This window comes from Lygodium microphyllum, chromosome 16 (assembly GCF_053477565.2).
Source record: "Lygodium microphyllum isolate KBCC chromosome 16, Lygodium_microphyllum_v1.1.10, whole genome shotgun sequence".
Lineage (NCBI taxonomy): Eukaryota > Viridiplantae > Streptophyta > Polypodiopsida > Schizaeales > Lygodiaceae > Lygodium > Lygodium microphyllum.
In genome coordinates, this window is record NC_141150.1 from 76,394,431 (window position 1) to 76,417,617 (window position 23,187).

Genomic DNA, 23,187 nt, shown 5'->3' on the forward strand with positions numbered 1-23,187 from the left:
GGGGGAGAAATAAGAAAAAAAGAAGAAAAAAAAAAAGAAATGAGAAAGAAAAAAATAAAGTTGTAGGCTTAAAGTAGAGTGGCCAAAAAGTGCCCATTTTTTCGTACTAAATCGTATGGATACATACCGTACGGATCAGTCCGTACTACGTACGGAGACAACCCTGGTAAGAATTGGATTGGGACTGGGAGGGTTGGTGGCAGGTGCTGACTAATCTCCTTGATATCTAAGGCTCTGATGATTTTTTCCTCTTAAACAGCTAGGGCTGGAAGACCTATTTTTGATTACTATGACCTAGGTACATAGGGGAAGCCTTATGTGGATTCTTCTATAGAGGGATTGGTTAAAGCTGTGGGCCCTGATGATGACTGCACCTCCTCTATACAAGGAGCAGACATTGGGCAGATCATAATATAGTAGAGCTTTCAAATGTGCCATCTGAAGCACTTTTGAAACTGCTGATACATAATGAGGGTGTCATACTGTTAGAGCTGACAGGATACTTTAGAGACGCTCAAGGAAGTGCTTGAAGAAATTATTCAAAAGCTTGTAAAAGGGTTGAGTTTATACTTGAATTAGCTTCCCATTTTCTGCATACCTAAATCCTGTGCTGATTGCAGAGAACATCCTGTACAATACAAATCCTTTAACTTAGCTGCTTCAACATACAAGCAGCAAGTCAATGTCCCCTCTTTCTGCTAGTTGCCATAGGATTTGAATGTCGTTTTGGGCAGTGTAGAACAATCCATTTGGTACAACTGTCACCCTCATATGAAATTTTATTGAGGCAGGATGAACCAAATTCAGTATACAGAGTGCACTCTTCCATTTACCAAGCTACAAGTCATACAGACCAAGTAGGACCTTTCTATGCTCTCTGGTGTGTATCTTCTGAATAGAATCATCATAATCCTCCTTTGGCATACTAGTGCAACAATCAGCAAATATTGTTCTTGAAAAGGCTAAAATTGTTGCCTTTTCTACCTTGATGCATTGCTTTTGGTAAAATGGCGCCACTTATGTGTACATATGGGATGCTCCTAACATATAATGATCACTTCCATGATTGTAGTATCAGTGTCTTTTTCCTTTTTTTAGGGTGGTGTCCCTTTTGGTGGAAGGCCTGATAATGTTAGTGTAGCCCTTTTGATGAAGATGAAATGAGCACAATAAGATATGTGGTATGCATGTAGAAGGATATGTAGTAGTGGTTAGTCAACCTCTATTACTTATACTAGTCATTAGTCAACCTCTATCTTATGTTTGTTCACGTTTTGTCAGGTCTTGGAAGAAATGGCTTTAACAGTACAAGTGCAACTTGTTGATGCTAAACTTCCTTTTTGTGCTTTCAATGGAGGAAAGGGTAAATACAAAAGTTTTCAAGTTGATTTTTCTTTCTATGGTGAAACTGTACAGCATCTTGGAAAGGTACATATGTTTATGAGATAATCATGAGGGAGGGAAAGTTGTATCTTGTACTGAAGGCAAAAATGACCTATGAGACCAAATTTTGCATGCAGGTGATTCAAAATGTGATATCTTGTCATATGTAAACAAAGAAAACTAAATCTGCCATCTATGTGTACAAGAGTGTCTTGCATGCAGCATAACTAAAAGACCCAACAGAGGGTCGTGATGGAGGGATCTTAGGTTGCTAGGCTGGATCTCTCCTGGAATGTTTGATCATAATAACCCATTACAAAGAAAAGAACTTTTTTTGCAGAAGGCAAAATGATCTATGAGATGTGAACAAATAGTGCAAGTGAGGTAACATTTCATTGTGGAGATTAGCGTACAATAAACCAGTTATAAACGTGAAAGCTCCTATGTCTATGAAAATGCAAATAGTAATCCTAAAGACAGATTGGAGTGAAGGCGTCATAGGGTTAGTTTGGACTCTGATGTCATTCTGTTGGTGATAGGGGCGAGGTCATCTGCTATGGGATCTAGGGTGCTTGCTCTACATAGGGACGCAGTTTGCTCCAAGGTGACTCCTTGTGATGATGGTCTACCTTGGCCTAAAGGAGAAGTGCCCTGTGAACAAGTGGGGAGGGCATTGGCACTGATGATTGTCTTGGAGAAAAAACCAATAAAGGCTGTCCCTCTAGGTTGATCCAAGTGTGTTGCTCTTTCGTCTATCAAGAGGATCCCCTTGTGTCACTAGAGCTTATATAGGAATAGTAAAATGGAAACATTGTTGATCCTTGAGTGCATGAGCATGCATTCTATACTTTAACACCGAAGTATTTGGCTACAAATTTGTGCTTATTATTGACAGCATGGTACATTAAGAAAATAATGATCAAAGTAGCATTCGTGGTGTCCTTACTTAGGAGGAGAAATTCGATGGCTCAAACTACTTGTTATGGAGTTTTATGGTCCACAACCTTCTTGTTACGAAGGAGTTGTGGGACTATGTTACAGTTGACTTGTAGCAACTAGGAAGTCTAGCACCTCAGACACTTTAGCGTAACGCTTGAGGATAGGTTGCTCGTGCACATGTCGTTGTTGCCTCTCCTCCCCCTCCTACGGAGGATTAGATGAAATGGGATTCAAATGATGCAAAGACACTTGTGGAGTTGGGAGGCCTCTTGTTGTAAGAGGAACAAACTTGGAATAATGTTGCATTGCGTTCAAGTGATGTGGCTATGTTTTCCATGTTCAAAGGCAAAGGTAAAGTCAAGCAAAATGCAAAAAACAGTGATGTTGGTCAACCATCAAATAAGGTTGTGCAAGACTTAGAAAAGTCTAAAAAGAAGGAGAAATGCCATTATTGCAAGAAGTCCGGTCACTATATTGATGAATGTAGAAAGAGATTAGCCAAAGAGAAGAAGAAAAACTCCGGTTTGGCTGTCCTAGAGACATCATATAGCAAATCAATAGATGGTGATGTTTGTGGAAGAGGATTATGCATTTCTCTTATACAATTATGATTCTTCTATGGCTGATTTAGCATTTTATGCTGCTGAAGTGCCGCAAACATGGTATTTTGACAATGGAGCATCAAAGCATATCACTTCTAGGAAATGTTTGTTTACCTCTTTGCATTCAACCCTTGTTGGAAAGCATGTTACATGTGCAACGACAGTCACTATTATTGCTGTAGATGGTTATGATTTCATGCTTCTAGATGTCTTGTTTGTGCCTGGCATTACAAAGAACTTGTTGTCTGTCTCTATTTTCAATGAGCATGGCTTTTAGGTTATCTTTGAGGATGACAAATGCATTGTCAGAGACAGAGAGATTGTTTATGTACTCAGGCTGTTTGGCACTCTGTATAAGGGTTTGTTCTTGTTGGATACATATGATAGGGACTTATGAGTTTCGAGAGTTTGATGACCCTCCAGATGTGTCATCTATGTGTGGAGATTCCATCTCCTCATGCATGCGAGGGATGTATTTTAGGCAAGATGTACAGGTTTGCCTTAAAAAAGGATGTTGCAGTGCATGCTATCCAAAAAATGCAGCTTATTCACTCGGATGTTTGTGGTCCCATGAGGACATGTGCACTCGGGGGTTATCTTTACTTTGTTACATTTATTGATGACTACTCACAATATATATGGATGTATGGGTTGAAAGCCAAATTTGACGTGTTCATGCATTTTAAATATATGGTGGCAAAGCTTGATGCTGGAATTGGTTTAAAAGAGCAAACACTTCACACGGATAGAGTAGGGAAGTATATGTCTCATGCTTTTGAGACATGCTTGCTTGATCATGGCATTATGTATTTAGCCATTGTTAGAATGACCCCTAAGCAAAATGGAGCTGCTGAACAGAAAAATTACACTCTCATGGAAATGGCTCGTTATATGTTGAAAAGCAAGGGGTTGCCTTATAAGTTTTGGTTAGAAGGCTCTCAATTTGCTAATCATGTGTTCAATTATGTACTCACTAAGGCTTTGAAGACGATTACACCGTTTGAAGCTTAGCATGGCAAGAAACCCAAAGTTGACTACTTTTGAGTGTTTGGTTGCATAATCTATACACATGTTCCAAAAGACCTTCATGGGAAGCTTAATGACAAGGCTGTGAAATGCATATTTATTGACTACAGTTGGAAGAGCAAGGGCTATCGCTTGTATGACCAATGCATGAAGAAAGTTTTTGTCAAAGGGATGTCATATTTATTGAAAATGTTGCATTTTCACCTGACCAGTTTCAAATGCCAGCCACCCTTGACATTGGTGATGTCTTTGAGGGCGTGCTTGCTATAAATGGCAGGATAAGACTTATTATAGCAAGCTGTTGTTGCAACCATATGCTTCTAAACAATAGGGTATTGATGCTGGTTTGCCATGTGCAATGGAAGTTGTACAACATGAAAGGGCTGCTGTAAATGCAGCCAAAACAGTCCCAAGGTGGCTATTACAAACTCTCCAAGAGAGTGAAATGGATGCTCCTTTACTTAAGCGCACTAAAAGGTTTGCTAGATATCCAAGACATGATGCAGGGGGGCACATTTGGCTGATATTATGAAAGTAGATAATTGTGATGAGCATGTATTTATGACCTCACTGTTGGATGATGATGAACATATTTCCTTGGACAAAGGTCAACAACATGTACATTGGATGCTAGCCATGCAGGATAAGTTAGACACCATTGCCACTAACTCTACATGGGATGTTGTAGGTTACCACCTAGTAAGAAGGCCATTAACACAAAATGAGTTTTTAAACTTAAACGCAAAGCTAATGGTACAATTGACAAGTACAAAGCATGGTTGGTAGCAAAAGGCTATGTGCAGAAGAAAGTTATAGATTATGAGGATGCTTTTGCTTCTACATCCCGTATGAGTAAGGTGAGATGTGTGATTGCTATGGCTGCAAATTATGGCTAGAGAGTACATCAATTGGACATTAAGACAACATTCTTGAAGATTGAATGGTACTAAAAAAATAACCATTATTTGGCCAGCAAAGGGTTCTAAAATAGTCCAACTGCTCCCTCTCTATGCATTAAGAATGAAGGGGGGGACTCGCTAAGTATCATTCTATATGTAGATGACATGTTACTCACTTGACCTACATAGGGAAAAATTGCAGATTTTAAGGATGAATTAAAACATGCATTTGCTATGCCAAATATGGGCTGTTTACACTATTGTTTGGGGATTCAATTTACCCAAAATTAACATGATATCATCATGTCATAGTCATAGTATGTGGAAAAGTTGTTACATTGGTTTAATATGCAAGATTGTAAATCTATATGCACTCCAATGGAGCCATGCTTAAAGCTGTCTATGGATGATTGTGAAGAGATGCATGATGTTACAATTTACAGCTAGTTTATTGGTTGCCTTATTTGCCTTTGCAACATACTTCCTAACATTCAGTACGGAGTATTGCAGGTGAGCACATATATGCACAGTCCAGGGATTGTACATTGGCAAGTTGTTAAGTGGATCTTGAGATATTTGCAAGGTACTTAGTCACATGCAATATTATTTCCCCCCCGGGGGGGGTTACAGGCTTACAATGATTCGAATTGGGCTGGTGATGCAAACACTAAGCAGTTTACTAGTGGACATTGTTTATTTCTGGCTTGTTCATGCATTTCATGGCTAAGCGAGAAACAACCTACAATGGCTATTTTGTCTTGTGAGGTTGAGTACAGGGCAGCCTTCACAGCAACAAAGCAATGTCTATGGTTGTGCAGATTGTTGGTTGATCTACATTTACCATTGGAGGGTCCTAGAGCCATTCTTTCTAATAGTGAAGTACATTACCATTATGTTAGAGAGAGATGCTATGCAAGTGAAGACATTTTCACCAAGGCACGACATTACCATTATGTCAGAGAGAGATGCTATGCAAGAGAGATCAACTTGATATTTGTACCCACATGGGAAAATGTTGGAGACATTTTCACCAAGGCACTACCACGCAAGAAGTTTGAGGCTTTTTGAAAGTCCTTAAACTTATTACCCTTTGTTGATTGACCATCCTTGTACTTTATCACATTTGCACTATAGGGGGGTGTTAGAATTTATCAATTTTGGGTAGTGCCCATGTAATTTGTGTGGTGTGGACACTTTAGTACGTGTCACTTTAGTGTGTGTGTGTCTAATGTCTTCGCATCTAAAGTAATGACACTAGGGACTAGAGTGAGTTAGCTTACCTCTAGTTAGTTGGTGGAGGGCTGGTTAGGTCAATCCTTGACCTAACTTAGGTTGTACCTTCACTCTATCTTTTCAGTTCAGCAAGTATACTCTATTCTCTTGCTTCAGCTCACTCATTGTGAATGTCTCGTTTCTCTCTCCTCCATAGCTGATTTTGATTTCTCACACTAGACCACCATGGTTGTGCTTGCTTCGTGATCCCCTTCTATTCTTGTAGCTTTGTGTTTTTTGTAGCCTTTTGGCCTTTTGTTGTTTTTTGCTTGTCTTTGAGTTTGCTTGGTTCGCCAAAAGGCACCTTGTAAATATTTCAACCATTAATTCAAACTTCTTCATGGAAACTATAAACGGGATCTCTGAGAGTTTTGGTTATCATTTTCTTTGTCTAGGTCTTTCTTTGTTTCTGCACTTCTTCTCTCACATGGTTTCCACAAAATTGCACAATGTGAGGATTCACTTTTGCAATTGTATGGTATTCTTTTTCATGGAAAATAAAAGGTCTGCAAGGAAGTTTAAAATTGTTCAGTTGAACTAGAATCCAGTTTTACAAGTTATTGGGAGATAGTCATATAAGTCATAGTCACTAGCAAATTGGAATACAGATGGGGATGGCTATGAACTTGCCTTCCTTTGTGACCATATAATCACATGGAATGGGACCAAAACAAGAAGCAGCTGTTGTTATTAATGTCTTGGAACCCAACGATGGCCATTTAATGCTATGCATGGAGTGCTTCAGACTTTCATGTTCAGTTGTGCTAAACCAACAATGCATGCTGGATGCCATCATGAGATTAGTATAGAGGTCTAAACCGTCACCCATTCATCCTTGACTTTAGTAGTGATTTGCAAAATACTGAAGCTTTTTGTGTGTCAAAGCATTGTCTCTAGAAGGGCATATAAAAGAGATCAGTCTTTTTGTTAACAAAGAATGGTTTCAATGTTCTCATTGCATGTAAGAGCCTGTTCATGTTGTAATGATTGTTTATTGTTAAAATCTGCATGTTTTATTTTTGGAATTTGACTGATGCAGTTCTTAACCATTTGCTTTCACTTCTTCCTTGCCTTTTTGCAGATGTTTTTGTAGATGTTGGTAAGGTGACAAAACCAATAATATTTCAATTCTGTAAGCTTTTTGTTTTCCCCAGCATGACTGGTTAGTAAATTTGGTTCTGAGCAATTTTTGGCTTTATGATGCACCTTGCAATGATAGAATAACCTATTTTAGTGAGGAATTGTAAGTTGATTTGAACATTCAGAATACACACAAGGCATGTCTGCAGATAGGGTGACAAAGATTTTAGGACTCAAAAAGGTTCTGTCCAAGCTGTAGGCTCAAAGATTTCATAGGATTGATAAGGTATGTAATAGAGCACAAATGTGCATGTCCAAATATTTGAAGTAGTTGGTCACATGACAGATGAGTAAAGTTTTACTTGTGCAGACAGTCTCAATTTTATCATTCAAGGTTGGGCACTCATTACTTCCTGGAATTTCCTATAGATAAGATCTGGGTTGGATTCAGATATGGACTTTCCCTTGTCTGCAGGTTGAGCAGTTGTAATAGTTTGCTCTCCCTTATTGTTCCTTCTTTAATTCTCAAGCAATTCCTCCTCCACTCTCATTGCCTTGCTGAAGACATGGTTCATTTGTCTGTAATCAAGGTCTGCATACCTGGTAATTGATTGGTGAAGATTATTGCCATCGATTCCATTAAGGCTGGATGATAGCATACTTCATTGGGTGCTCATTGCTATGCACTCTCTTGATCATCTCATGTAATGTACTCTCGTACCAAGTCACCCTTGTTTTATTTCTTCATCACGAGAATTCTTGTAAGCAAGTTATCACTATAGCTTGGAGGGGCAAACTGCTCGATGAACACTGGCATAAGGGCTTTGTGTTGGGCCATTAAATTTAGGTTTTGTTAACACTTAACTATGTCTCTTTAAACCAGCCCCAAAAGCACATTATTGTGGAATTATTGTTATTAAATCTCTTATTTTTTGGCAGTAGGTCGAATGCACCCCCAATCCTCTATAAATAGGAGAATATGTGGGTGCCTCCCAATCCCTCATTCATTATTCCAGCCAGCTACCTTCAGCCTTCTCCAAGCCCCACTATGGTCTACACTCCTGTCCCAGTGGATACCTCAGTTCATGGTGAACCGAGGAGTACTGCCTCAGACAAACTAGGGAACCTGTCTCAGCACCCTCTGCAGGCCCTTGCACTGTATGATGTGGTGCCACCAGGACCATCCAACAGCTGTCGCCATCAGTTCCAGCTGTGCTTTGAGCTGTTCCAGGCCAATGCAGCAGTCCACAATACTCCTTGAGCAGTTGCCCATCAGCATACAGCTGCATGTCACTTACATTGGTGATTTCAGGCTGCTGCACTTAGCATTTTGCTGCCAGGCAGGCCACCTTGCTGTCACCTAGTCTCTAGCTGCTGATTTGATCAGATGACGTTATCTTCTTCTCAGCTAGACTTGCGTTTTCAGCAGTTTGGGTTGACTCTCCGCTGCCGTCATCTTTCTGACATCATCAAAGACTGCTTCTTGTGTTTCGGGATCCATTCTAGATATGGCACACCCTCAGAGCTGTCATTGGTGTCTTAGACTTCTCTTCCAGCTCACCTTATCCTTGGTCCTCCCAAGATATGAAGCTTTGAGGCCCATTGTATCATACTAGCATACAGTTTGATCATTCATTCATCAGACTGAGTTCTTTTCTTCTTGAGTTCTACCCCTTTCACTGTGTTTATTTTACACTTTGAGTTTTGTATCTCTTTTCAAGCATTTCTTTACATGGTATTAGAGCTAGGTATAATTAGAGATATCTCAATCTTGATCGGAAAGCTTGACATTAAAGAGAAGTAAGACCGGAAACAGGGAAGATATCTTATCCATCATAAACAAAGAAGTCTTTTTGAGAGCTCCGTGGAGCATGTGAGAAACTTGCAACCACCTCACAAAACTAAAACTTCTCCATGCCTTGATCACTTTACAATGGAAAAGATATCTTCAATCACTCTTGATGAATATACCAAAGTTTTAAAGAGGAGGGAAGAGAGACAATGTTGAGACACGAGCATGCTTCAGAGCTCATCTATTTTTTGCTCCTCATCCTAGTGAATACCATCCAAATGATCCCATCTTCAACTTGAAGGGAGGTGCACAATAGTTTGTCTATGACATTGACGAGTATTTGGACCTCCCAGCCCAAGTAGGGCATACTAACTTGGGATACATACTATTCTTCTATCCAAACCCATTAGAATCGGCGAAAAGTAAACAAGTTGTATTTGTTAGCCTTCTTTATTTACTTGAGCTCATGTGCAGGCTATGGACACAAGTATTGATGATAATCTTGACCTATATTGGTGTGTGAACATTAATAGGCAACACCGCTTTTTCATTTGGAGATTTAGGAGATGTTTCTTTTGGCACATCATGGCACACTTGAATCCCATGCTTCCCACCCCTTTGTATATTGGCATTCCTCCCATCCCACCTACTCATTCTATTACACACACATTTATGCATTCACCTTTGATATAATTCATTGCACCAAGGGAAACATGGTCCTTAGATACACATCCCTTATAAGCTTATGCCTATCCACAACTAGGTGGGGAAGGTGCATCGGTGGTAGGGGTATATTTCTCAAACTATGCTCTTTTTGGGATTTATTCGCAAGGGTTATCCACCCATGCTTACCTATGCCTTATTCTTGCAATGATATCACAATTTGCACTCATGTGTCCACCTGGTGGGCCATAAGTCCATCATCGTAGGCAAGGGTTGGAGTTAGCATGCCTATCCCTATGGTGCAGCATGCAGTACGTAGCTCTTTTCTTGTCTTCCCACCTCATTCTACATATGTAACACCTCCAAGTTGTGATCATAGCGCTACATTTGCTAAAAATGCATTCATTGCTAAGACTCCTTTTAATGGGTCTAGTAGAAGGAGGAGGAGGAGGAGAAGGAAGGGGAGGAAAGTTATATCAATGTCTACAAAAGGCCAAATCGGCCTACGAGACCAAAATGTTACTTCTGAAAATATGAGAGAGAGAGAGAGAGAGAGAGAGAGGATGGCACACCTAGGACTCCGTACTATTGCTGATACTCTTCTACTTGTCATTGGGGCTGTTATGTCCTTCAGTACGGTCTAATGCTACTTTCATATGCTTGGAGGCTACCACAAATTGTGGAATGCCATCTCCACCCCTTTACGGGCCATGTAGCCTCTCCTCTCTTTGGACTAGGAGGTCCCTTGGCAAGATTGGTTAATCGATGGTCGACTCCTTTTGGGTCGTGCTTCCGCGAATCAAATATATGCAAATTGTACAGCATCTTTAACTAGACACTCAAGTGCTTGGCCTATCACCTTGGCCACTAGTAGCGTGGACTTGTTGATCGTCTGTCATTGTTGCTATTGCAGACATTGCCATGTCACCACCTGGACCTGCCAATCGTCACACTACTTGTCTTCTATGCCACAAACTTGGATACTTGCAGCTTTTCACACAATATATCAGCTGTCTCACCTTGTTTGCCATGTCAAATATGATAGTCGACAACTTTTTATTTTCAGCATAATCTTCTTTGTCATCAGCAGGAAAACAGCAAGAGAAAATTATTATTCTTCATATTATTTAACTTCATTTAAGCAGCGAGCATCTCCTCTATCAGTGGTTTTTTATTATCCAGGGATTTATTTTCTCTCTCTTCACTTGTGAATTATTACTTTATTGTTGGTTTTCACTTACAAACAACAATAATAATGATTTGTTGGGTATGCTTGGTGTTGACGACAAGCGCGATTGTCAAAAGGGGCATATTGTGAACATCATGGAGAAGGGCCGACTTCTCCAACATCGGCACCAGCTCCCGCCTCCACATTGAGAGGTGGCTCTCACGATGCCGAATCCTCTCTCTCTTTCACATTGCCTCCAATGAAGAGCAAACTCGATGGGAGTGTTGTGATTCCCAAGCACATGTCCTAATTGCTTTATTCGTGAAGAGAGCCTTGATATCACACATTCGATCATGCAAGATAGCCAAGGATGCATAGGATTAGATTGCATCATTGTATCAAGTGCACAATGAAGTATGTGTTGCTTACCTACGTAAGCAAATGGAAAATGTTTGCAGTGAAGGAGGTAACATGGATGCCTATCTCACTAGCATCAAAGATCTTATTGAACAATTACTAAATATTGATAAAGAGGTCCAAGATAATTAACTTGTTTCCATCGCTCTTAATGGTCTAACAGAGTCATGTCAAGGTTTGGCTACCACTTTGCAATTGGTAACTATGGGCAGCGAAGTTATCTAGAGTTTCGACCAACTTGTCTCTATTTTGTTGCAGGAAGAACAAAGTTGTCTCAACCACTATGCTACCATGGTGATTGAAGATGCCTTTTCCACAAATCATTATGGAAAGGCAACCAAAAGTTTAAAAAAACTTGCTGATAAAAAATCAGCAAATGTTCATGCTGGTTTTCCTCCTATCTCCACTTCTTTTCCATCGAAGATGTCCTTCCATGCTAGTCCATCCTCTACCAACTCTTCAAAGGGTATAGCCAACAAACGCAAGAGGTGTTCGGTCTTGCTCTCACACATGAAGCCACGAACTATTCTTAGTTCAAGGATCATACTCTTTTCATTCAATGTTAGTATAACCCTTCTATTCATGATACTTGTTTTTCTATCGCTGCTGCAACTTCTTGGTATTTCGATAGTGGTGCATCTAAGTGCATCATCTGTTGCCGAACATTATTTATTTGTCTCTCTCTCTCTCTCTCTCTCATGTATCTAATGGAGATACAATCATTTTTGCTAACAATGCCTGCTATACAGTTAAAGGCATTGGTCATGTGCATGTTCTCTCTCTTTTGGGCACTCCTTTGACACTACACGATGTTCTCTATGTGCCTAACATCAAGAAGAGTCTAATTTCCATTTTAGCTATTGCAACTTTTTGGTTTCAGATTATTTTTAATGGCCCCTAATGTGCAGTATATGATGATCAAGTTTCTTCTTCCTTGTCTTGACAGACACCCTTACTGAAGGTCTCTATCGCCTTGATACATATGATCAATGGCTTGCTAGAAATCCTATTGACAATGCCTTATTAACAAACGAATCTTTCGAAGATACGCATTTATGGCCTCAGAGGCTTGGCCACATTAACTATCAAGCATTGATTAAGCTCCAGTCATAGGATATTGCTAGAGATCTCTTAAAAATTCACTTGCCATCTAATCACATTTGTGAGGGCTGTTTACTTTGGTAAGATGCATTGCTTGTCCTTTCCTAAGGACTCTCATGTTCATTCTCCCTCTAGTTTGCATCGGCTTGATAGTCATGTTTGTGGTCCTTTGTGGACCTTTAGTTGGGTATATGGGTTGAAGTCTATGTGTGAAGTCTTCTCTTGCTTCTTCAAGACTTTTATTTCCATTGTGGAGAACCAAAGCGGCTGTTGTATTCAAACCCTTCGTACCAACAAGGGGGTGAATATCTTTCCAAACAAATTTCAGAGTATTTTGCATATGGAGGTATTCATCATCAATGCACTGTCCCTTACTCCCACAACAAAATAGAGTAGTAGAGTGGAAGAAGAGGTCACTCTTGGAGATAGCAAGATGCATGCTAAAGAGTAAGAATTTATCTAATTCTTTTTTGTTTGATACTATTCTACATGCCACTTATGTTTTGAATGGGTATTCCACAAGGGATTTATGCACCATCACTCATTATGAGGTATGGATTGGCTCCAAGCCTTCTCAGCTTGCAAAGTCTCGATGGATTCCACACACCGAGAGGGAGATATTCTATATTCTTTATTTTCCATTTCAGTTTATCATGTAGACTTAGACATAATTTTGTTTTCTTCTTTGATTAGAGATGATGATGGTTGCCAATTGTATTAGTTATGGTTTCATAGGCCATTCTGGCCTTTTAGAGTTTTTAATAGATCGATCTTTTTTTCTTTCTTTCTTTCTTTCTCAACCCTCTCTTTCTCTCTAGCCTCTCTCTCTCTCTCTGTGGCCTCTCCGTCTCTCTCAACCTTCTCTCCCTCAAGTCCACAATAATCTTATTTGTATGATCATTCATGTATGATGTATCCACTCCCATCTATGTAGTTGTAAGTTGTAGGTAGCAGTAGCACATGTTGCGCATGCAACATGAGGTTTTGGTATGTTACCCTCAAGTATTCATGTTATATACTATAATAGCATTGCTATTTAGACTTGAGACATCTATTCTATTATCTTTAGTCCAAAATAATCAAGTTTTTTTTTCTCGTACTAATATTGTACCTTACCTTATAAAATATTAAGGTACCATTTAGTACATATCGTATTTGTTGTGCCTAACAACTATGACACATATGGCCATAGATTATGTACAACGCCTGCAAGAGGAGGTTGTTTTGGTGCAGTTGGACTTGGAGAAGGCGTTGGATTCCTTGGAATGGTCTTTTATTACTAATTTCATGCAAGCTATGGCCTTTGGGCCTTGTATCTTCAAGTTGATCTATACCTTCAATATGGGCTAGCGTGCTTGGTTTGACAAGGCTGCCCTTTGATCCTTATCTTTTTTGCGCTGGCTACTCACCCCATTTTTTCAATGTTATCACATCTCGTGGATATGGGACAGCTAGTTGGTTTATCTCCCTTCACAACAATATTTTATTGGTGTGGCGTTGGCCAATTATACATTTATGGTTTTACAAGTAGATTCCTCTAATCTCTCAAAGCTTTAGATGTCTGGGAATGGTTTGGACATGTGTCATGTCTCCGGATCAATGCTACCAAGTCCTCCCTCATGGCTTGCACCAGCTCAAATTTACTTGAATTGGGACAGGAGGGTGTGGTTGTTCAGCAGGGAGCCATTGCTAGGCATCTTAGTTATCCCTTGGGTGGTTATATGCAGCCCAAACTCTTGCTGAAATGGATATCACAAAAATTGGAAGCCAAGTTCATTTATTGGAATTCTCAAGCTTGGCCATTTCATCTGTGCTTGAAAGTGGCACAGATCATTATGGTCCCAATGCTCACTTACTTTTTGCCATTGGTACCTTGGACAAATGCTACCTTAAAGGATCTCATATTGCACTTCCGTTTTATGCCGTTGAAGAAATATTCTATGCATGCTGGCATTTCATGGATATCTTGGACCATAGTTGAGGGAAACTTTGGAACGGGAAGAAGGACGAGAAGGGGAACGAGAATTTTCAAAGGGACCAAAATGGAACGGGAACGCCACATTATCAAGGAAAGACGAACGTACATGAAATCCTAGTTAATGAGGTTTAAGGTTTTTTACTTTTAAAACTTAAATTTATCAATATGCAAAAGCTTACAATTATAAGTTCAAAGATCTTCATGAAGCTATAAGATGGAAGTTTTGTTAGAGAGAGAGAGAGAGAGAGAGAGAGAGAGAGAGAGAGAGAGAGAGAGAGAGAGAGAGAGATCAAAGTCTTTGTTGGTCATAATTAATTGTCATAAGTGTTGGTCTTAGTTGGAACTAAAGTGTGGCCACAATCCCTATTTTAGTTGTTCACTTTTAATGTTCACATGTGGAAGAATCACAATTTTGCTTTTATGAAAGATTATGATTGAAAGGGTGGGTCTCTTTTGCTTGTAAAGGTTGTGATTGAAATGGTAAATCCGATTTCACTTGGTCTATGCTCAAAACAGCACATTTGTGGCCTAAAATAAATTATGTTTTCTTAAAAGGGCACAAACTTTCAAATTTTGACCCTAAATATTGCATCCTATTCCATGGAGACTTTTTATGTCCCGAAATAATTTTTGAAACGTTTTGGGTTGGGCACGAATCACCATGTGGCTTGTGTTTGCACACCGAAGTGAGTGGTTGGTGGGGCTATTTTGGATGTTGAGACCCATTCAACAGCCCTTCGTTGGTCTCTTTTTCAAGCAATGTATAGTGGCTAGCAATCGTGGACTAACATTGCCCATACTTTTCTTGAGGATTGGGACCTTCGGCATGGTAATACAAAGATTTAGGGATTGTGGTGGTGTGTGCTTAATGCTGAGGTTCCATTCTCTTGGAAAATTATGTGGGTTTGGCATGACACACCACGTGGCGCCGCTTTAGGATTACAAAACGTTTTAGTCGAAGAAACACGTTTCAAGAGATTTTGACCCCATTTTAGTGTTTTATACCTTCCTAAGTGTCATTTCGCATAATTATGTCTTGGACTCATGTTTGCACCCTGAAATCAATGGTTGGTGGGGCTGTTTTGAATGTTGAGACCCATATGACAGTCCTTCGTTGGTCTCTTTTCGAGGCAATGTGTGCTGGCCAGCAACCATGGACTACTATTGCCCATACTTTTCTTGAGGATCGAGACCTTCGGCATGGTAATACAAAGATTCAAGGATCATGGTGGCATGGGCTTAATAGTGAGGTTCCATTCTCTTCGTGTGTTTCGGTTCTTAATGATTTGGTGTGTTCATGGAAAATGGTGCTTTGGAAAGTCCAATGGCATCCAACAGAGGATAGACTGGCTGCCAATTGTTTATAGATGGAAATTCTAGTGGTCTCTCACTTGCTTTCTTGGGTGGGCAATTTGGAGGAGAAACCTAAGTCTAGTCACATGGCTTGTCTGGATTGGCCTTTGCAGCTGATGTCACTCTCTTGCCTTGAGGCACATTGATGTCTTTTTAAGCTTAGACAAGTCTTTTACTATGAGCTTTAGGGCAAGTCTCCAATTTTCTGCAAGACCAACAATGCTTTCCTATTCTTGATTCTAATTGCCCCTATTAGGGATTGAGACCTTGTAGGGCATCTGGCTTTTGAGTATTCTTAGGGTTAATCATATTTATCATCTCATGATCCGAGGTTGCTCATGGTCGACTTGTAAAGAAATGTCCTTTGGGGATGGCACAATGATAGAGGGATGGATCAACAAGATGCTACTCAAATGTAAGGTATTCATTTGGAGAATGGTGGTGAGTGGCCTTGCCCTTGCATCAACTCTTCACAGCTGCAAGGATATCTCCAATTAGAATTGTTTCTTTTGTACCACTGCAGTTCAGCCTCTGTGTCACAAATTCATTTCCTATCCTTTTGCTTGGAAGATTAGGGCCTTTCTTCTTGACATTTGGGATGTTGTGGTGGGGACTAGGATGAGTCCTTTTGATTGGGTCATTGGCAAGGCTAAATATCATGGTCTAGTGCAATGCTTAAGAGACTTCTTCAGTGGTAGCTTGATCTTATCTAGTTGCTTGGCTCGTGATGGTCTCTTTGGTGATTGTGCCTGGACTTTTTGTACTATGACATGATATAATCTAACAACACTTTACGAGAGAGAGAGAGAGAGAGAGAGAGAGAGAGAGAGAGAGAGAGAGAGAGAGAGAGAGAGTATTAACGTCTCTAAAAGGTCAATGTGTCCTGTGAGACCAAAGCAATATATATAATGATGGTGTGTTTCTCATTAGGAATGAGAAAAGATGAGAAACATGCCTATAAGTTTGAAAAGTAAAATAGTGTCCTATCTAAAAAAACATGTCAATGATCTAAAAGTAAAAGTAGAAAAAGGAAACTCTCCATCAATGAGATATCTGTCCTCTAAGGAGGTGTATCTCTGCATGGTTGAGCGGTCTCGGCATTTGTCTCCTGTGGTGCTCAATGATGGCTCTAATTTGTTTGTGGTGTGGATGTCTATGCCTTCGTTCGGGTGGACATGGGCACCTAGATTGGCTGAATGCCACTGCTCTATCTAAAGGGACACCTATAGAAAATGAGGTCCAATGATGATGTACTCCGTAGAATAGCGGCTATGTGCCTTTGGTATTGTTTGATCCTTAGGTGAGTCCAAGAGGAAGAGACTCCAGCTAGGTTGGCTATGGCCCCACGAGTTCTGTCCACTTATTTTGAAATTTCATCTGTGTATAGCCGAAATAGTGTCAATGAAAGTGGACAGCCTTGCTTTACCCCAATGGTGCTATTGATTGTCTACAAAAGCGCTCACACACACACACACACACACACACACACACACACACACACACACACATACACAGAGGGAGAGTTATACTACCATCTACAAAAGGCCAAATTGACCTATGAGACCAAAATGTTACATCGAAAATTGAGGGAAATTTCCCGTGTCCCAAAATAACTGTCATCTAATGCTATGACTATCTGTGTGTGTGTGTGTGTCTGTGTGTGTGTGTGTGAGAGAGAGAGAGAGAGAGAGCTTGTTTGACACTTGGTAGACCAAGCTTGTTGATGGGAGATTTTAATATGTGCATTGATGCTTTGTAGTCTACCTCTAAGCATTTGGTAATGGATACTCCTTAGAGTCAAGTTTGACATGAGCTTGCTTTGGATGTTCTTAGACAAGATCTTTGTTCTTGGCTATATCCATCAGATCTAGGATTTACTTTTCGTTCGGCATAGTATGTATCTACTTCTTGCTTGATGATGTCTTCATGCTAGAGATCTTGGACATGCAAGTTTTGTAGCATTACTCCTTGTCAAACCACTTTCCTTTGCAGTTTGAGAGGCTTGCATAGTATGTAGCTCCATTTGGCTTCAATTCATCCTATTTGAAGCATCCTATTTTCAATGGTTACATGGGGCAATTGCTTGATTGATTCTTGTTTGATTTCCCTTTGAGCAATTGATTGGCAATGTCAAAGAGTTGCTTGGCAATATGGCATTCATCATGGATCGCTTTGTAGATAGACAGCATCAATAAGTAGCAAAGGAATTATTGGCCTTTGTTCATGCATTGCTTCTTGATTTACCAAATGATCCATTTGTGTTTTCCTGGGCTACACGATTACTTGATGTTATTGAGCAATTTCAGTTGAAATTTTAGTAGCATGCTAGATCGAAATCTTGGAGTGACAATCTACAAGATGCATGTTGTGAATCTCATAAACGTTTTTGGGGTTTGCATCCTTTCCCTACCCATGCGAATATGGTTAGACTCCACTATCCAAACAACCACATGATTATAGATCCGCAATCCATCATTCAAACGTATTGGAACTATTTCCTGGGCCTTCTTGGCTTCGCTCTGACCCCCTTTGAAATGATTTTTGAGGCTTGTTCGACTTCTTATGCTTTGGTCAGGGATCATGTTTCGTATATACAGATTGCATTGTAGAGTGAAATTTGAGAGGATGAGGTTATGGATGTCTTGTTGCATTTACCCCTAGATAAAAGCCTCGGTTGGGTTGGTCTCACTAGTTGATCCCAAAAGTGCCATCTCCCTCAATGTTGAAACACTGGAGACCCATCTCCTTAATGGAGTCAATGTATAAAATTTTCTACAAAGTGTTGTCTAATTGCCTCCATAAGCATCTTCTTTCCATTGTGCACCCTAATCAGTACAATTTTATTAAGGGCAGAAAACATTCTGTACAATGTGTTGAATGTGTAGATGGGAATTGACAATGCCAAGCATTCAAATTAGGAGGTGGTAGTAGTGTAGTTGGATTTGGAAAAAGCTTTTGATTATTTGGACTAGTCCTTTCTTGTAGAACTCATGTATATCATGGGTTTTGGGCCATGTGAAGAAAACTGCCAGGGTTTGCACTAAGGAAACACAGAGTGTACGACAACCACAAAAACACAAAGAGACAGATACATACACAGAAAGCAAATTTCAAACCCTAAACGTAAAACTCAAAACTCAAACACAGAAACTCAAACACAAATAGAAGAAGGGAAAGAAGAACACAACTCTCAAGTGAATGAATACTGCAAATGAATGTAAGAGTGTACAGATACTCAAGGGTAGTGCAGTGTATCAGAGAGTGACGTCCATCGGAGACAGATCCCAACTCTGTGACAACCAATCGGAGTGTGTAGTTTGCAAAACGATGATGCTAGAAGGGCTTGGAGCACCAAACCCAAGCAGGAGAAGCTGTGGAGATGGAAGATGGCCCGTAGATGAGTATAAACGCAAACTGTGGATGTCGCCTGGATGAGGAGGAGTACCAACACCTATCGCCTAGAGCAAGAGACACCAAATGCAAGCAGTTGGAGTGTGTAGGAACTGTCACTAGATTGGGATGGAACCAAACGCAAGCTGCATAAGTTAATGAAGATGTTGGCGATGGTTGAAAGATGCCAAATGCAGCCCAGAGAAAGGCGCCAAATAGTGGGCGACAGCTTGGAGGAAGATGCAAGGGCATTGAAAGGGCTGACAGAGAGGTGACAACGATCTCGAAGGTTGGACAGCCACATCTCTAGTAGACTAATGACTAAAATCTGCACTCAAGTGTGTGAAACCTGCACAAATGGGAATGAGGCTGAATGGGGGCAGCCTGTCTATTCATAGATGTTGAAGGGTACCCCAAACAATTAGGGTTTTTGGGGAACCATTGAAACTCTCTCGGTCCACTTCCCTTTTTAGGGTTTTTCATTAATGAAGTATGTTTTGGAGCTGTTTAAGAATGCTAATCAATTGAAAAGTGTGTTTTAGCTCAACACCCTCTCTCAAGCCCAAAATGGAGCCAAAGGGTTTACACATTGGTTGCCCAGTGGCTTACCAAGACTACAAAGGCAATGGTTATCTTATCAAGGGAGTCCAAGTAATCACCCCAGAGAGAATATGGCATTGGACAAAGGGTGCACGTCGGTTGCCCAGTGGCCTACCAAGCCCTACAAAGGTGGATGAAACCACATTCAACATTTTTTTCTTTTAAGTGAGAGTTAAATTTTATGGGATGTGGCCAATTGAGTAATAGTAATGAAGAAGACGGGAGTAGGGAGGTTACACCCAATATATTAGAAAACAGTACAAGGTTACCCATCCACTCAAGGGTTTTGATGACGAGGAAAAATATGATGAGGAAGTATGGTGGTGTAGTGTCAATAGCCGCCGGTGGAAATAGCTTAGAATCCACTCAAGTGGTGCTCTGCACAATGAGATACAAAATATGCTACATGTTGAAGAATGCTTAGTAGCAGGTGCCACTTGAAAAGTGTCCCTCTCGTGGGGAAATTGTTCACTTGCCCAAGCAAGAAGGAAGAGAAGCCTGGCGTTGGTCTTCGTGTGGTGTTGAGAACCATAAGGAATGGAAGAAGATGATGAAGATGAAGTAGATGAAGCATCCCGTTGGAAGAGCAAGGTAGAAGTCACTGCCATGAAAGCATCGAGAGAGATACTGTACAATCTGTCTCAGGAGGGGAAACCTCCATATTAGAAGAAGAGCAAGTATACCTAGGATGATGAAACCATGAAAGGAATGGTACGCATCCACACATCTCTAGCCCAAGTAGGACTAAAGCAATCTGCAAGTTAGCCCTACATTGAAAGATAAAACCTTGAAAAAGAGATGAGAATCTACAAACATAGAGGTCAATGGTGAGAAAATCTAACTAAAAAGACAATGCAATGAATGTGTATGTGTGTGAGTAAATGCAATGGAAGACATAAGAATGGAAAAGCTAGGGACAATGAATCGTATGGGCCTAACTCTAAGAGTGTGAAAAATTGATGCTAGATTGACCTAGGGTATCCTAAAGGACCTAGAGACATGCTAGTCTAAAAATGTGTCTACCATCGCGTACCTCCAATAGCAAGCCTTTGCCAAGGTAATGCTTGAGGAGGTGAAAAAGAAGGTGAGATGGATGTATGAAATGCAACAAGATCGAGACTTGTAGACCAATCAGCTAGTCTCTTTGTCACCAGGTGGTGATACTTTTTGCAGTTGCTTTCCTTATTTACTTATATAAATATTTTATTTAACTTTTCTTTAGTTGCTATTGCTTTTTACCCCTAGAGTTCTCTTGAAATAAGCCGAGATCTTTGCACGGCCAGAAGAGGCAGCCATTGGGACAAATTGGACTAATGGTTTGTCTAAGCCTTAGAACCGATTCCATATTGAATGGGCACTGGAGAATAGAATGCCAGTGGTTTGGGACTGTGTGCTTAGCCACTGGAGATGGTGCAGGACAATGAGCCTAGCAAGACAGAAGATACACCTGTAAGAATGCTCACGGAATAAAAGTCACCGTAACTGAGCCACTTTACACTTTTTGATGTGGTTGCGATGATAAAAGTTGCTCAAAACAACTCAAGGAATGTAGGGATTATGTTAGATTACGAGAACAGATTTCTTGAGACTGATGGAAGCACGAGTGTTCTTCACCTCCCAGCCACGCCTAGATAAGTGCTGGCCCTCAAGCTTATCCCTTTTTCCAGCCGTCAACTTGCTGGAGTCCTACTATTTCTGGACTCCCTTAACCTCTAGGCTCCCCTTGACCCCGTTTGGGCACCCAAGAGCCCGGACGGTCATTCTCGTGCATGTTCCCCTAAATTTACCTTAATGTAACATTAAATATCCCTTTTAATGTCACATTCCACACTTATGACCTTAATGTAACATTAAATATTACTTTTAATGTCACATTAATGTCACATTTCCTTCCCCTTAAGAATCGGTTTCGTCCTCGAAAACGATATTTGGAAGGTCTAACTGTAAATCGGGAAACCTTTTCTTTAAAGTACTTACTCGCTCCCATCAACATAAATGGACTATATCCAGTGGAAGAGTGTTTGGCACTGTTATATGCAAACTCTGCTATCGGTAAATACTCTTCCCAATTAGTTTGCCTTTTACTCACATATGCCCTAAGCATATCTTCAAGAATTTGGTTAACCCTTTCAGTTTGCCCATCTGTTTGCGGATGATCCGCCGTACTCATGCTAAGTTTAGTATCCAATTTCCTAAATACCGCACGCCAAAAATGGCTATCAAATTTTCTATCCCGATCAGAAACTATATTTGCCGGAAGGCCATACAATCGGTATATGTTCTCTACGAACAATCTAGCTAATTCTGGTGTTTTAACATCAGTTGAAGTTGGAATAAACCTAGCCATTTTGGTTAACCTATCCACAATTACCCACACAGAGTCGTGCCCCCTCTGTGTTCTAGGTAAAGCAACAATAAAATCCATGGAGATACTCTCCCATTTTCCCGAAGGAATTTCTAATGGATGGAGAAGTCCTCCCATTTTTAATTTTTCAGCTTTATTAACCTGGCATTTATTGCATTTGACCACATAGTCAAGGACGTCCTTATTCATTCTAGGCCAATAGAACTGCCTTTTAATAAGACTATAAGTCTTATTAACTCCTGGATGTCCCGCACTAGGGGTATCATGACACTCAAAAAGTATCTGGCGCCTAATTTCTATATCTTTCGAGATACATACCCTACCCTTGTAGAGTAAATAACCATTATCAATGGTAAAATTCTTCCACTTGAATCCAGTTTGAGCAACCCCTGATGCTCCATTTCCTAGTTGAACATCCTCAGATATTCCTTCCTCAGTAGAAGCACTTTCATTTGGATCCCCATTTTTTATTGCTTCCCATATGTTGGAATATGCCGGATCAACCTGACATTTCCCTTTTAAAGATTCAAGCAAGCTGGAAGTGAACTGAGTAAAACTCAATTCATTAATGATGGGCATTCTGCTCAGTGCATCAGCTACTATATTATACTTTCCTTTTCTATATCTTATTTCATAGTCGAACTCTTGGAGGAGTTCGGCCCATCTGGCTTTACGCCCATGTAAATCTGGTTGATCATTAAGCCACTTAATGCTTTCATGATCCGATAAAATCAAAAGTTTGGCACCATACAAATAGTGCCTCCATTTCTTCATTGCATGTACTATTGCATACAGCTCCCTCTCATAAACAGAATAATTCTGTTTTGCACGATCTAATTTCTTGCTTTCAAAAGCAACTGGTCGACCTTCTTGTAATAAGACCGCGCTTATTGCCTTGTCACTGGCATCAGCTTCAACCACAAATGGTTTATTGGGATCCACTATTAATAATACTGGAGCTGTAGCAATAGCTACCTTAAGTTTTTGAAAACTTTCATTTTGGTCTGTTCCCCAATTAAAACTTTTCCCTTTCCCTTTAAGTTGGTCTGTCATTGGAACAGCTATTTTGGCATAATCTCGAATTAATCTACGATAAAATCCAGATAAACCTAGAAAGATCTGCAGCTCTTCCAGGTTTCGTGGAGGTGGCCATTCAATA

At 40.2% G+C, this 23,187-nt stretch overlaps 1 protein-coding gene across 6 annotated transcripts in view; it reads left to right on the top strand.

Annotated features, from left to right (window-relative positions):
• Positions 1-23,187, top strand: part of LOC148022995 (IMP-specific 5'-nucleotidase 1-like) — a 112,036-nt gene that overhangs the window by 61,898 nt on the left and 26,951 nt on the right. For 3 of the 6 annotated variants that reach the window (XM_087695955.1, XM_087695957.1, XM_087695956.1), the window contains exons 5-6: positions 1,282-1,363; positions 7,203-7,283. In XM_087695955.1, the coding sequence (XP_087552081.1) occupies positions 1,282-1,363; positions 7,203-7,283 (163 nt within the window). The remainder of the gene's footprint in view (positions 1-1,281; positions 1,364-7,202; positions 7,284-23,187) is intronic. The other 3 variants (XM_087695958.1, XM_087695959.1, XM_087695960.1) reach the window with 2 other exon arrangements.